General features: G+C 48.1%; 1 protein-coding gene across 5 annotated transcripts in view; it reads right to left on the bottom strand.

Annotated features, from left to right (window-relative positions):
- Nucleotides 1–15250, bottom strand: part of cluha (clustered mitochondria (cluA/CLU1) homolog a) — a 115531-nt gene that overhangs the window by 53167 nt on the left and 47114 nt on the right. For all 5 annotated transcript variants that reach the window (XM_038814465.1, XM_038814466.1, XM_038814467.1 and 2 more), the window contains exons 6-9: nucleotides 13741–13895; nucleotides 10873–10998; nucleotides 8701–8848; nucleotides 3325–3417 (exon numbers count right to left, since the gene is read on the bottom strand). In XM_038814465.1, the coding sequence (XP_038670393.1) occupies nucleotides 3325–3417; nucleotides 8701–8848; nucleotides 10873–10998; nucleotides 13741–13895 (522 nt within the window). The remainder of the gene's footprint in view (nucleotides 1–3324; nucleotides 3418–8700; nucleotides 8849–10872; nucleotides 10999–13740; nucleotides 13896–15250) is intronic.

Raw genomic sequence — 15250 nt, 5'->3', positions numbered from 1 at the left:
CACCACGGCAGGACGACGAGAGAGCCATCTCCGGATCCTGGCAAATGCGCAAAAAGAAAAGCAAAACACTGCAGACGCTGGAAACCCGAAATAAAAACAGGAAATGCTGGAAAGGTATCAGCTGCTCTGGCAGCATCTGTGGAGAGAGAAGCAGAGTTGACGTTTCGAGGCTGTATGACGACTCACGGCTGGGGGAAACGTGGTGAATTTGATACTGTTTGAGAGAGGGGGTGGAGCAAAATAGAAGACCAGGGATAGGGAGCTCAGGAGAGATTTGACAAAGGGGCTGTGGGCAACAAGACAAAGGGAGTGTAAAAGACTGAAAGAGGTGCTGATAGTGGCATACAGGTAAGATAGCGGAATGCTAACAATTCTGCGACTTTACATTAACGCCATTAACAGCACCTTTTGTCTATTGCCAGGGACATCTTTGACAAATCTCTCCCAGCTCCCACCGATCACAGACTCTTATTTCCCTCCACCTGCACAAAGATCAATCTGGTGAACTTCCTCTGAACTGCCTCCAATGCCACTAAATCCTCCCTTAAACAGTATCAAATCCACCATTTCTCCCTCTCGTCATACAAGCTCGAAACGTTAACTTTTTGTTTCTCTCTCCACAGATGCTGCCAGAGCGCCTGAGCTTTTCCAACATTTTCTGTTCTTATTATCCTAGCAGATACATTTGGCTGATGTTAAAAACAGCGCCGAGGCATGAGCCAGCAAGACGTAATTAGGCACACTCGCAACACAAGTTGGAACTGAATTGTCAGTCCCTTTGAAATACAGGGGACAAGAATAGGGTGTTGATGCAATCGAAGGAGCTTGCCTGGTTCCAAACCCTCTACTGATTTAGGATTGGGCACAAGAAGGAACCAAGAAATCCAGGTACTGCAAGAAAGGGAGGAATCTCACACTGAACTTAGGAATTAGGAGCAGAAGTAGGCAATTCAGCCCTTCGAGCCTACCCTGCCATTCAATCAGATCATGACTGATCTCTTCCTGGTCCCAAATCCGCCTCCCCACCTGTTCCCCACATCCCTTTAACCCGTTTTTTCAAATCAGAAATATATCCATCTCCTTCTGTAATCCATTTAATGATTCAGATTCTACCGCACTATGGGACACAAATTCACCATCCTCTGCAAGAAGTAGTTCCTCCTCATCTCAGTTTTAAATCCCAACTTATATCTGTGACCTCTTTCTAGATTGCCCCTGAAGGGAGAACATTTGGTCTACGTTTACTTTATCAATCCCTTTTAGTATTTTATACACCTTGATCAGATCCCCTCTCATTCTTCTAAACTCCAGCGAGTACAAGACCAAACTTTTCTCCTCATGCGTCAACCCTTTCATTGCCGGAATCAATCTGGTGAACCACCTCTGAACTGCCTCCAATGCCACCACATCCTCCCTCAAATAAGGAGAGCAAAACTGGACACAATACTCTAGATGTGGTCTTACCAACACCCTATACAATTGCAACAACACTTCTCTACTTTTATACTCCAGTCCTTTTGCAATAAACGCTATTGTTCCATTTGCCCTTTTTAATTACACGCTGTACCTGCGCACTGACTTTCTGTGATTCATGAACAAAGACACCCAGATCCCTCTGCCCAGATGCATTTTGAATCTTCTTCCCAATTAGATAATAATTTGCCTTTCTATTTTTTTGGCCAAAATGGATAACCTCACACTTATCTACATTAAACTCCATCTGTCAAATTTTGGCCCATTCACCTAGTCTATCGATGTCTGTCTGTAAATTCTTCATCTCCTCTTCACTGCCTGCTTTCCCACCTATTTTAGTATAATCGGCAAATGTTGCTATGTTAAACTCTGTCCCTGCTTGCAGATCATTTATATAGATTCTGAACAGTTGAGGTCTGAGGACTAACCCCTGCTGCACCCCACTAGTTACAGTTCGCCAACCAGAGAAGGGCCCATTTATCCCGAACCTCTGCTTTCTATCAGTCAGCCAATCCTCAATCCAATCTAGTACTCTACCCCCAATCCCCTGCGATCGTATCTTCTGGATCAGCCTTTCATGCAGCACCTTGTCAAATGCCTTCTCAAAGTCTAGATTTTCCACATCCACAGGTTCCCCCTTAACACCTTGCTGGTTACATCCTCAAAGAACGCGGGCAAGTTTGTCATGACTTACCCTTCATAAAGCCATGCTGACAACGGTGGATTGAGCTTTGTCTTTCAAAATGTTCAGTCACCTCCTCCTTAATGACTGATTCCAGAAACATCCCCACCACAGAGGTCAAGCTAACCGGTCTATAGTTTTATACTTTTTGCCTCTTCCCTTTTTGAATAGGGGCGTCCCTTAGCGCGTTTCCAATCCACCAGCACCTTCCCAGAATCCAGGGAATTTCGAAATATTATAATCAATGCATCCAGCATATCCCCTGCTACCTCCTTTAATACCCTCGGGTGCAGATCATCAGGTCCTGGGGACTTGCCTTTAATCCCTTTAGTTTATTCAATACCTTCTCCCTAGTGATGGTTATTGTACCAAGTTCCTCTGCATTAGCTGCAGTTTTTGGAAATATTTTTTTATTATCCTCTACCGTGAAGACAGATGCAGAATATTGGTGTACCTCCGGCATCGGTGTTCCCATTATTACCTCACCAGTATCGTCCTCTTAAAGTGCCAACGTTTACTTTAGCTATTCTCTTCCTCTTTATATACTTATAGAAGCTTTTGACATGATTGTTTATGTTTTCTGCTAGTTTCCTTTCATAGTTCATCTGAACTCTTTTGATTTTATTTTCTGCAGCCTTTTGGTGAACCTTAAAGTTCTCCCAATCCTCCAGTTGACCACTAGCTTTCGCAGTACGGTGTGTCCTAGTTTTGTGCCTTTAATGTCTTCTTCGACTTGCTACGGAACGTTTTTCTCCCTTTTACAATTCCTCCTCCTCTCCGGAATATACTTTAATGGAGAGGTATTTAATATCTCCTGGAACACCATTCCTGAATATTCATTCCTGTCTTGTTGGGGAGGCATCTGATTTTCAGAGTTGGAGAAAATTCAAGTTTGGACCCTCCCCAGCTGCACATCAATACATTGCATGCATTGCAAGCTGGAATCCCGGGCTTTTACTATTTTTACCCACAAATGATCAATTCCATTACTTTGCAATAGCAGGTACTCGGAAGGAAAAAAAATTCAAAACTTTTGACATCTGTCAAAATAACCCAGCAATGGATAGCGGAACAGAGCAAAGCTTTGAATACACAACAATGCAGGGAAACATTACATTTCAGTTGTGAACGATTACAGAACAAAAAAATAAATAAAAATTCAGTTTTACCTTGAAAATGGCCCGCTCGCGGAGAAGCCTTTCCGGAAGGTTCTTACGCGGGAGCTCTCTGGTCGTTTGCAATTCTTCATTCCAGTCCCTTGTCTGGAGACACCCAGAACAGATTGTGAGGAAACTTACACGAAAAGGAGAGTATTCACTTAAGAGTATTTAGTGAGTATCTTATTACATTCCCCGGATATCCCAAAGTACTAAAGGCAGAGAGTGACTTTTTTTTTATAAGTGTAGTGCAGTTACTTAGGCAACTGCTCGCAGCCAATCGGCAGGAGTTGTGTCACAGATGGTTGAGGGATGACTGTTGGTCGGGACGCCAGGAGAACTTGGTATTCTTTTCTGAATAGGCCTGTTTACACCCTGACCTCTCAGTTTTATATCTCAACCACAATACAGCAGTACTGCACTCAAGAGTTAGTCTATATTAGGTACTCCAGCTCATAGCAGGACTCGAGTCCATATCCTAGATCCTTGTGACTCCAAAGTGAGTGCTATCAACTGAGCCGAGCTGACAAATGGTAATTCTTTCACTTTTCTTTTTAAATATTTTTTTATTCTCCTCCTTTTTCACATTTTCTCCCAAATTTACACCCACCAACAACAAACAATAATCAGTAACAAATATGTCAATCCCCATATCAATAACAACGATCCCATCCTCCCACCGAACCCCAAACGTTAGACCGCATGTTCATAGAAATAAATGACAAAAAGGAATCAGGGATCACCCATAGTCGCCATGAACACACACAGCCCCCGTCCCCCCAACTCTCCCACCCACCCGCCCCAACTAATGTTTGATATTATCCAGTTCTTGAAAGTGCATAATGCCCATGAATTGTAGAACCCCTCCATCCTCCCCCTCAATTCAAGAGTCAAGAATTCCAACAGGTTCCCCCCGCCACGCCAGGGCATAGGGTGGAGAGGTTGCTCTCCAATCTGTCAGGATTCGCCTTCGGGCGATCAACGAGGCAAAGGCTACAACATCTGCCTCTGCACCCGTTTCAAACTCTGGCTGGTCCGACACCCCGAATATGGCCTCCCGGGGGCCCAGGTCCAGTTTCACGTGCATCACATTAGAAATTACCCTAAAAGTCTCCTTCCAGTAATCCTCTGGCTTTGGACAGGACCAAAACATTAGCGGGGCCCCCACCCCCGCAACGTTCACACACATCTTCTACTCCTCCAAAGAATCGGCTCATCCTCGCCCTTGTGAGGTGCGCTCTATATACCACCTTCAGCTGTATCAGCCCTAACCTCAAGCATGAGGTGGAGACATTCACTCCCCAGAGCACCTCATACCAGAACCCCTCCTCCATATCCTCTCCCAACTCTTCCTCCCACTTTGCTTTGATCCCTTCCAGTAGTGCCTTCTCCTCTTCCAAAATAACTCCGTAAACCGCTGACACTACCCCCTTCTCCAGTCCCCCTGTCGTCAGCACCTTCTCCAACAATGTGGAGGCCGGCTCCACCGGGAAGCTCTATCTTCTTTCTGGCAAAATCTCGAACCTGCATGTATTTAAACATTTCCCCTTGCTCCAGCCTATACTTCGCTTCCAGCTCCATCAATCCTGCAAACCGACCCCGAAGAAACAAATCTTTTAGTATCTTAATCCCCTTCTCCTCCCATCTCCGAAAATTTCCATCCTACCTCCCTGGCTCAAATCTGTGGTTCCCTTGAATCAGCATTTCCCTTGACACTGCCCCCAACCTGAAGTGTTGGCGAAACCGCCTCTAAATTCTCAATGAAGCTGTTATTATCGGACTCCCCGAGTATTTCCCCGGAGCTATTGGGAGCGGTGCTGTTGCTCGTGCTTTCAGTCCCAACCCCTGCACAAACTGTCCTCCATTCTGACCCACTGGGAATCAACCCCTCTGACCCAGCTCCGCACCTTCTCCACATTCGCCGCCCAGTAGTAGTACATCAGGTTCGGAAGACCCAAACCCTCTGCCTGTCTTCCCCTCTGCAGCAGCACCTTTCTAACTCTGGCCACCTCCCCTCCCCATATGAACAAAGTAATCCTTCCCTCAATCTCTCTGAAAAAAGCCTTTGGCAGGAAAATCGGCAGGCATTGAAAAATAAACAGAAATCGCGGCAACACGTTCATTTTAACTGCCTGTACCCGACCCGCCAGTGACAGAGGGAGACCATCCCATCTTGCCAGATCAGCTTTCACTCTCTCCACCAAACTAGAAATGTTGTACCTGCGGAGCCCCCCCCCCCCCCCTCCCCTCCCTCCCGCCCTACGGAATGCCCCCCCACCAAATGCCCCGGACACTCGCCCTCGGCTCCTTATATAGTAGCTTTACCCAGTTCACAAACCTTGGTCCAATCCCAAACCGCTCCAGAACTGCCATCAAGTACCCCCATTCTACCCGGTCAAACGCCTTCTCAGCGTCCAATGCCACAACCACCTCTGTTTCCTTTCCCTCAGCCAGTGCCATGACGTTCAAACCCCTCCTAATGTTTGAAAACAGCTGCCTCCCTTTCACGAACCCCGTCTGATCCTCACCTATCACCTTCGGGAGGCACTCCTTCAGCCTACCCACCAGTTCCTTCGCCAATACGTTTGCGTCCACATTCAGAAATGATATGGGCCTATACGTCCCACACTTCGTCGGATCCTTATCTTTTTTTTAGCAACAGTGAAATCGTGCCTGCCCCAAGGTTTGTGGCAGCACTCCCTTCCGTATTGCCTCTTCAAACATCCCCACCATCAGGGGTGCCAACTTATCCTTGAATTGTTTTACAATATTCCACCAGAAACCCATCCGGCCCTGCCACCTTCCCCGACTGCATCCTCCCAATCACATCCTTTATCTCCTGCTCCATTATCACTCTTTCTAATGTAGTCCTGTCCCCCTCCCATAACATCAGGTACTCCAACCCATCTAGAAATTCCTGTGTCTCATTGTCTCCCCCAGGTGGCTCTGACCTGTACAACCGCTCATAAAATTCCTCAAAAACCTTGTAAATCAGATCCGGAGCCACCACCCACTTCCCTGCCCTATCCCTCACCTGAACAATTTCCCTTACCGCTGCTTCCCTCTGGAGCTGACCTGCTAACATACCTTGGCGGGATTCTCCCCTACCCAGCGTGACGGGGGGTCCCGGCGTAGGGGAGTGGTGCCAACTACTCCGGGGTCGGGCCTCCCCAAAGGTGCCGGAGCAGTTGGCACCAGAAGACTGGCGCAAAAAACTGGCGCCCCCGGCAGCGCTGACGTCACCACCGGCGCATGCGCGATGTGGGTTTCTCTTCCGCTTCTGCCATGGCGGAGGACGTGGCGGCCGCGGAGGAGAAAGAGTGCACCCAGGGCACTGGCCCGGAGTCTGAGCGGGGGCCCCGATCACGGGCCTGGCCACCGTGGGGGCACCCCCCGGGGTCCGATCCCCCCCCCCCCAAGGAGCCCGGGGGCCCGCTCGCGCCGCCGATCCCGCCGCCACCAGAGGTGGTTCAAACCTCGGCGGCGGGAGAGGCCTCCCAGCGGCGGGACTTCGGCCCATCCGGGCCGGAGAATCACCGCAGGGGCCTCGCCGTTCGGAGTGGCGAGATTCCCGCCACTTCCCGGGTGCCGGAGAATCTCTGCCACGGCGGGGGCGGGATTTTCGGCGGCCCCAAGCGATTCTCCGACCCTGCTGGGGGTCGGAGAATTTCGCCCCTTATCTCCATGTTCGTAAACTGCACCCCTTGCTCGTCTCAGTTGGCGCACCGCCTTCCTGGCAGACAGTCGGTCAAAGCTCGCCTGTAGTTCCTTTCTCTTCTCCAGCTTCGATGGGTCCCCATCTTCTGCATAACTCCTATCTACCTCCAACATCTCATCTATTACCCTCTGCCCCTCCAATCTCTCCTCTTTATCCACCCTGGCCTTAAAACAAAATCACCTCACCACCGCCTTTAGAGCCTCCCAGCCAACTGCCTTCGACACCTCACCGGTACAGTTGAAACCTACATATTCCTCAATTACCTTTTCAATTTTGTTACAGAATACTTGCTCCCCCAAAAGTCTCACAGCTAATTTCAACCCGGCCTCTGTGCTATCCCCTTCTCCTGTACCATATCCACCCAATGCGGAGCATGATCGGACACTGCAATTGCCGAATATTCCGACCCCTTAACCCCAGCCAGCAAAGCCTTCCAACCACGAAAAAGTCGATCCGCGAGTATACTTATGGACTGCTGAGAAAAACGAGTACTCCCGTTCCCTTGGGTGCAGGAACCTCCAAGGGTCCACCCCTCCCATTTCCACCATTAGCCCAGCCAACGCCTTCGGAAACCGCAACACCCGGGAGAAAATGCAAACTCCACACAGACAGTCAGTCAAGGCTGGTATTGAACCCGGGTCCCTGGCGCTGTGAGGTGGCAGTGCTAACGACTGTGCCACCATTATATAGGGGGTCGGTTAGCTCAGCTGACTGGGTGGTAATGTGGACCGACACCAACAACACGGGTTCAATTCCAGTACCAACTGAGGTTATTCTTGAAGGCCCCACCTTCTCAGCCTTGCCCGAGGTGCGCTGATCCGGAGGTCAAACCACCGGCAGTCAGCTCTTCCTCTCAAAAGGAGAGAGTAGCCAATGGCCCTCAAGGACAATGACATCCAGGGCAGTGTGATTCTTGTCCTCATAAAGCTCTGTCAATGTATTACTGTCAGATGCTGAAAATATGCAAATCTATGTAGTGTCAAACCAAAGACAAACACAATTAAAAATTAACCTATAACTGCATGTTTATTTGCATAGTTGTAACCAGATCATTGGGACCCTGCGATATGTTGAAATGGTGTTCTTCAGAAAGGAGCAGTACGCCGTCTTCACATTTCTTTTCCTAAATAAAGTTAAAGTACCCAATTATTTTTTTCCCCAATTAAGGGGGAATTTGGCGTGGCCAACCCACCTATCCTGCACATCTTTGGGTTGTGGGGGTGAGACCCACGCAGACACGGGGAGAACGTGCCAACTCCACACAGACAGTGACCCAGAGCCAGGATCAAACCCGGGTCCTCGGCACCGTGAGAGCTTCACGTTTATGGCGAAACTGCCCTACTACGAATATTGGATAATGAAATTAACACCCATCACAAGTTTACTTTTAAACGCCAGACGAAATGAGTGAGCTATTAATCAGAGAGATGCTCAGTGCAGGGCAAGGTTCACCAGACTGCTGATCTAAGGAGTAGTGTGAACAGAGGCCAAGCATGGGGCGGAGAAGAGAGCCAAAATCAATGAAGAGCGGGTTGTCTCCCCGCAGGGTGATTGGGATACATGACGGCACAGAAACAATTCAGATGTAGAACAATTTTTTTTTGAAAAGAACGCAGTGACAGGAGACATTGGCTTTGGCTTGCTATAGTGCATTGATCAGCCTGTAGTACCTGGCCTGGTATATGCTCCTCGTATCCCAAGCGTGAAGTGTATGCATCTTCTGCGCGAACACAGTCCATGGCGTGCTCCATCACGGGTGCAGTCCAACTATACACTTGGAACGGAGTCGCGATCCTTTCAAACGGGTGTCGCTGAACCCTACACACAAAATGGCACAAGAGTCAGTAAAGCAGGGTTCAAATATTTTACTGTACCACCACAACGCACCCCACTAAATGGCAAGTTCGCTCATCCCAAAGGCATCAGGGAACTGCATGCACCCCGTGATCATGGTGGCTGAGCCAATTCCACGGGCACATCGATCATGCACGTACTATTGTCCAGTGTACATTTTTAGGCAGCTCCTGTTCTGCAAATAGGAACCATCCCCATCCCATCCATTTAGTCAGGCGTTGGGAGAGTGCTGCCACACGTAAAATGGGAGAATGATGCAGAGAGATCGCTCTCCACAGAGCCGAACTGCACAAAGTAAGGAGCATGTTGAAGTTTTGCATTTTGCCAGCATAAAGATCTGAGCCTCTAATACCAGACAGGAATTCAGGAACATCCAACACAACTCAGACCGCAACACGACTTAAAACTCATCATTGCAAAAGTGCCATGAATCATCAATTAATCATCGCCCTGGAGTGTTTTAATTTGTTCATGAGATGCAAGCATCACTGGCTGGACCAGCATGGATTGCCCATCCCTAATTGCCCTTGAGCTTCCGGCCTGGGTAGCTGAAGGCAAGGCCACCAAAGGTGGAACTATTATATCGGAAATGATCAAGAGGCCACAGTTGGAGCAGCACAGATATCTCAGAGGGTTCTGTGGAATCCCTCGCCCAATCCCCGTAGCCCTGACCATTGATCTTGGCCAACCACCTAACCTGCACATCGTTGGACTGCGGGCGGAAACCGGAGCGCCCGGAGAGAACCCACGCAGACACGGGGAGAAAGTCACCCAAGGCCGGAATCAAACCCATGTCCCTGGCGCTGTGAGGCAGCAGTGCTGACCACTGTGCCGCTCTGTTTTGGGGCTGGAGGAGATAGCAGAGATAGGGGCAAAGTCTCACAGATCGATCTGAAAACCAGGGTGAGAATTTTCAAGTCGAGATGCTGCTTGACTGGGGGGTCAATGCAGGTCAACGAGCATAGGAGTGAGGTGCGAGACAGCAGCGTTAACCCCCTTTGGAAACCACGGGTCCAATGATCTATCTACAATGGAATTCACAAAGCTCTACACTGTACTCCATCTGTGGCTTAATCAAAGTCTTGCACAGATCATCAGCTCCTTGTTTTTGTATCCGTCCCTGTTGGCACACAAAACCCAGGATCCCATTATCTTCCTCCATGTTAACTCTGCTGTAATGTGCTTTATTTGGCTAACTCCATAAAAATAAACTGGGCCTCACGCTGTAATTGTAGTCTGTACTGGAATTGCAAAGGAAATGAGTCACTGAACATGGCAACGCAACTGATTATTTTCACATTTGTGCTTTTTTTCCCAGGGACAGAGTAGGAAACGTTTTCATAACCGACAAACCTATATTGTCCTTATACAAAGGCGAGGTAGTGGATCCCCCCCCCCCACCCACCCCCAACCTCTCCCTCCCACCGCAGGTTAGTTGATGGGAGGGCAGCACGTTGGTGCAGTGGTTAGCACTGTTGCCTCACGGTGCTGAGGTCCCAGGTTCGATCCTGGCTCTGGGTCACTGTCCGTGTGGAGTTTGCACATTCTCCCCGTGTTTGCGTGGGTTTCGCCCCCACAACCCAAAGATGCGCAGGTTAGCTGGATTGGCCATGCTACATTTCCCCTTAATTGAAAAAAAATTATTGGGTACTCTAAATTTATTTTAAAAAAAGGTTAGTTTAAAAAAAAAAAAAAAAATTTAGAGTACCCAATTATTTTTTTCAATTAAGGGGCAATTTGTGGGGGTGAAACCCACGCAGACACGGGGAGAATGTGCAAACTCCACACGGACAGTGACCCAGGGCCGGGATTCAAACCCGGGTCCTCAGCGCCGTAGGCAGCAATGCTAACCACTGTGCCACCGTGCCGCCCTAAAAAAAAGGTTAGTTGACGGGAAATGAAAGAGTATTTCTCAAGTTAGTCCTGTTTCAGGGAAAGTACACAATTATAAAGCAGAAAAAGACAACTTACAGCAGTCCAACTCTCACCTTTTCTTTTGTAAGGTAGCAAAATTCTTTTTGAAAATAGGACTAGTCTGGCTCAGCAATTCCACCAGGGAATGGCTGAGGAAGCTGGGGTTTGCTGGCTTGGGGTTGAAGATGTAGGCCGTCGACCTGTCCGGAGTAGAGAAACCAGTGTTGGAAGACATGTGGAAATGTATTGCACTTAAACAGCTATGTATTTTGTCTCATCATTACACACGCAGACATACGCACACATATAAACACACAGTTCCTGGACCCAGAACTAATCGATCCCCAATTTAGTTCAGAAAGGTTGGCACATCATTTTGCTTGTGTTCAGCGATTGTTTGACCGAATACCCTTCGTCCAGCGCACACCCAGGTGCTTGTCCCCACCGCAATACTGTGCAGCAGCTAACACTAGCCGAGCTAAGGCGGAAAATAATTTAAACGTGCTCCTCCTCTAGGGACCTTGTCGTCAAAATTGGACAATGGTTTCACAAATATAAACGTCACTTTAATTGGTGTTTTCAGGAGTTTACAAGGAAACTAGAGAAATAATGTCAGATCGGAATCACAAACTGTGTAGCTAGGGTCAGGCTCTCTTACAGGGAAGGAGAGACGAGGGAGCGGAGAGGAGGGAGGTGATGAGAGAGGAGGGAAGGAAATAAAGAGAGAGAGAGAGGGGCGGCACGGTGGTTAGCACTGCTGCCTCACAGCACCAGAGTTCAATTCCAGCCTTGGGGTGTGGAGTTTGCACGTTCTCCCCATGTCTGCGTGGGTTTTCTCCGGTTTCTTCCCACAGTCAAAGATGCACAGGTTGGGTGGTTTGGTCATGCTAAATTGCTCCTTAGTGTCCAGAGATGTGCGTTAGGTGGGGTTATGAGGATAGGGTGGGGACCTGACCCATCGTTAGGGTGCTCTTTGAGGGTCGGTGCAGACTTAATGGGCTGAATGGCGTCCTTCTGCACTGTAAGGATTCTACGATTCTAGGGTCATATCCACTGTGCCATTGCTGCATGCCAGTATGGACACAGGCCATTGGCCTATTCCACACAACTGGATGTGCCATAAATAGGGTATTAAGGTTGTGCACATCTAATAGTGCCTCTCAGAGTGACAGAGTCAATATAGTTAGTACATGGAATTGCTGACAAGACCCTTCTGACTTGCCCCAATTTTGGGAGGGGCTCGATGGGCCGAGTGGCCTAATTCTGCTCCCATGTCTTATGTGCTAGTTACGAGTGTTAGCTCGTGTGAAACTGCAACAGTGGAGAAGTTAAGGTGCTGCGTAGTGGCCTTCCCTGACCCAGTGTTACAGGACTCACCAGATCAGCAATTGCCAAAGTCTTCCAATTCTGCAAATCGCTCCCTTTTACTTGAGCAGGGGGTGAGTGGTAACTAATTTTACAGCCAGTTAAACCAACAATTGCAAACCTTTTCCGCCCAACTGGCAGCGGCAGTTGTTCCAGCAAATCGCGGGGCTAAGTAGGGAACTGGAAGCAAGCACAGATCACGGTGTTTGCTGTCTGCAAGTTCCACTGATGGTTTTCTTTTTGCAATCACCCTTAATTGGAAATTTTTTTTTTAATAAAATAAATTCCGCGCTTGGGGAAACTTCCTCAATGGGGCAAATTTCCAATTTCAGTCACGTAACTGTGGGAATGTTCCGAGCAGAAATCAGATACATTGTCCACTTTTCACACGGGGTCAGGGGTGAACCAGCTGGATGGATCCAGAACTGGCTTGGCCATAGAAGACAGAGGGCAGCAATGGAAAGGTGTTTTTCCAAATGGAGGTCTGTAACTAGTGGTGTTCCGCAGGGATCAGTACTGGGACCTCTGCTCTTTGTAATATATATAAATGACTTGGAAGAAAATGTAGCGGGTCTGATTAGCAAGTTTGCGGATGATACTAAGATTGCAGGAGTTGCGGATAGTGATGAAGATTGTCAGAGAATACAACAGGATAGAGATAGGCTGCAAAATTGGGCAGAGAAATGACAGATGGAATTTAACCCGGACAAATGCGAGGTGATGCATTTTGGTAGATCTAATTCAGGTGGGAGCTATAAAATAAATGGCAGAACCAGCAGGAGCATAGACACACAGAGATCTGGGTGTGCAGGTCCACAGATCCTTAAAAGTGGCAGCACAGGTGGAAACGGTGGTGAAGAAAGCATATGGCATGCTTGCCTTCATAGGACAGGGTATCGAGTATAAACGCTTGAAAATTATGTTATAGTTATATAGAAAGTTGGTTAGGCCACTTTTGGAATAATGTGTCCAATTCTGGTCACCATACTACCAGAAGGACGTGGAAACTTTGGAGAGAGTACAGAAAAGGTTTACCAGGATGTTGCCTGGTATGGAGGGTATTAGCTATGAGGAGAGATTGAATAAACTGGGATTGTTCTCCCTAGAAAGACGGAGGCTGAGGGGCGACCTTATAGAAGTTTATAAAATTATTAGGGATATAGATAGGATGAACAGTTGGGAGGCTTTTTCTCAGGGCAGAATTGAAAATTACAAGGGGGCACAAGTGCAAGGTGAGGGGGGGGAATGTTCAGTGGAGATGTACGGGAGAAGTTTTTTTAAACAGAGGGTGGTGGTAGCCTGGAATGCACTGCCAAATGAGGTGGTTGAGGCAGATATGTTAGCGACCTTTAAGACTTATCCGGATAGGCACATGAACAGACGGGGTATAGAAGGATACAGGCGGTTGGTCCAGATAGGTCACATGATTGGTGCAGGCTTGGAGGGCCGAAGGGCCTGTTCCTGTGCTGTATTGTTCTTTGTTCTTTCCCCATTAGCAAGAGCAGTGGGAGGAACAGGTAAATAAATCCATAATGAAGGGGATAGCCTGCATGTAACACGTGTGCAGCCACACTTACTGGTTCACGTAGAAACCTCGGGTTGAAGCAGTGATGCTAACATGCCGATCCTCCATGGTAACCACATACAGGTACATCAAATCGCCGTGCATCTTGCGGTTACCTGGCGGAGGATTCCAGCCGCTCATAGTTAACACTTTCAGGCACTGCAGGGGCTGTGGAAAGGGAGGGAAATAAATCAAAATCATAATTCCTGTACTGCTATGCAACTTAATATGTATTTACATAGTGCCTGACATCGAGCCTTTGCAACAAGATTACGAGGAAGTATTAACTGTGCGGTTATGCACACACTGTCAGAGTGAGCGATTTAACATGTCACAATATCCCACAAAGCTTGAAGTCTGCTACACACAGCATGACCTGCTATCAGAGTGCTGCATCTCTGCATCCAAAATTCTCACTGCACCAAGCAGTCTGAACCAAATCATTACCTGTGACCATAGCACATTCATCTTCCCCACATCATTTGACACAGCAGACCACACTATCCTTACCCCCATTGTCCAGACTGGTGGACGTGTTCTCAGTTGCCTCCGCTCTGAGCGATCACAATTCAACAAAACCATCTACAGCACGGCCTTCGCTTCCCACCTCAGGATTTACCTGTCGAGTTTCTCAACTTCCTTCACTGACCACTCGTCTTGACAGTCAAACCATGGATAAGTTACAACTTCCACATGTAGCCATCGAGGACACTGAAGTCATTTGTCTTTGACCTCAGTCAGCGATTCCACCTCGTCCCCACCTACCACCTCCGGTGTTTCCCCAGACTGTCAGTCTCGGCATCCGATCGGACTCCAGGCTCATGCATACCCTCCCCAATACAAAGACCATCATGTTCAATCTACATAAAAGTTCACCACCTACGCCCCAATGCAGATTCCCTTCACCTGAAACTCTCAATGTCTTTGTCACCTCCAGACTTGACTGTTTCAATGCCAGCCTCCCTTCCTCCATAAACTCCAGCTTATCAAAAACACTGCTGTCCTCATCTTGCCCCACACACCTGTCATCACAAATCGACAATTGGCTCACAATCACCCCAAATATAAAATTCTCATGTTGAAATTCCTTTCTTCACTAGCTCTCGGTTACCTCATTCAACCCTACAATATCTCCCAGCCCCTCAAACCCTCAGTTCTTCTGACATTGGCGTCTTGCACACCCTCCTTCCTCTACTATTGGCAGCCCCTCTGGTCTTAAAACTCATTGATTTCAAAGAACAAAGAAAAGTACAGCACAGGAACAGGCCCTTCGGCCCTCCAAGCCCGTGCCGACCATGCTGCCCGACTAAACAACAATCTTTTACACTTCCTGGGTCCGTATCCCTCTATTCCCATCCTATTCACGTATTTGTCACGATGCCCCGTAAATGTCACTATCGTGTCACTAAGCTTTCTGTCACGTTGTCTAGCATCTCGCCTTGGACTCGACGGCCATTTTAAAATTACATCTCTGAAGGAGTTGTTGTTGAAAACATCGCCACCTCCTCCTTCTCAAGGGCAAT

Source organism: Scyliorhinus canicula, chromosome 12 (genome assembly GCF_902713615.1).
Source record: "Scyliorhinus canicula chromosome 12, sScyCan1.1, whole genome shotgun sequence".
In the NCBI taxonomy this organism is placed as follows: Eukaryota; Metazoa; Chordata; class Chondrichthyes; order Carcharhiniformes; family Scyliorhinidae; genus Scyliorhinus; species Scyliorhinus canicula.
The sequence above is the reverse complement of the archived record's forward strand: the minus strand, read 5'-3'. Positions and strand labels throughout refer to the sequence as shown.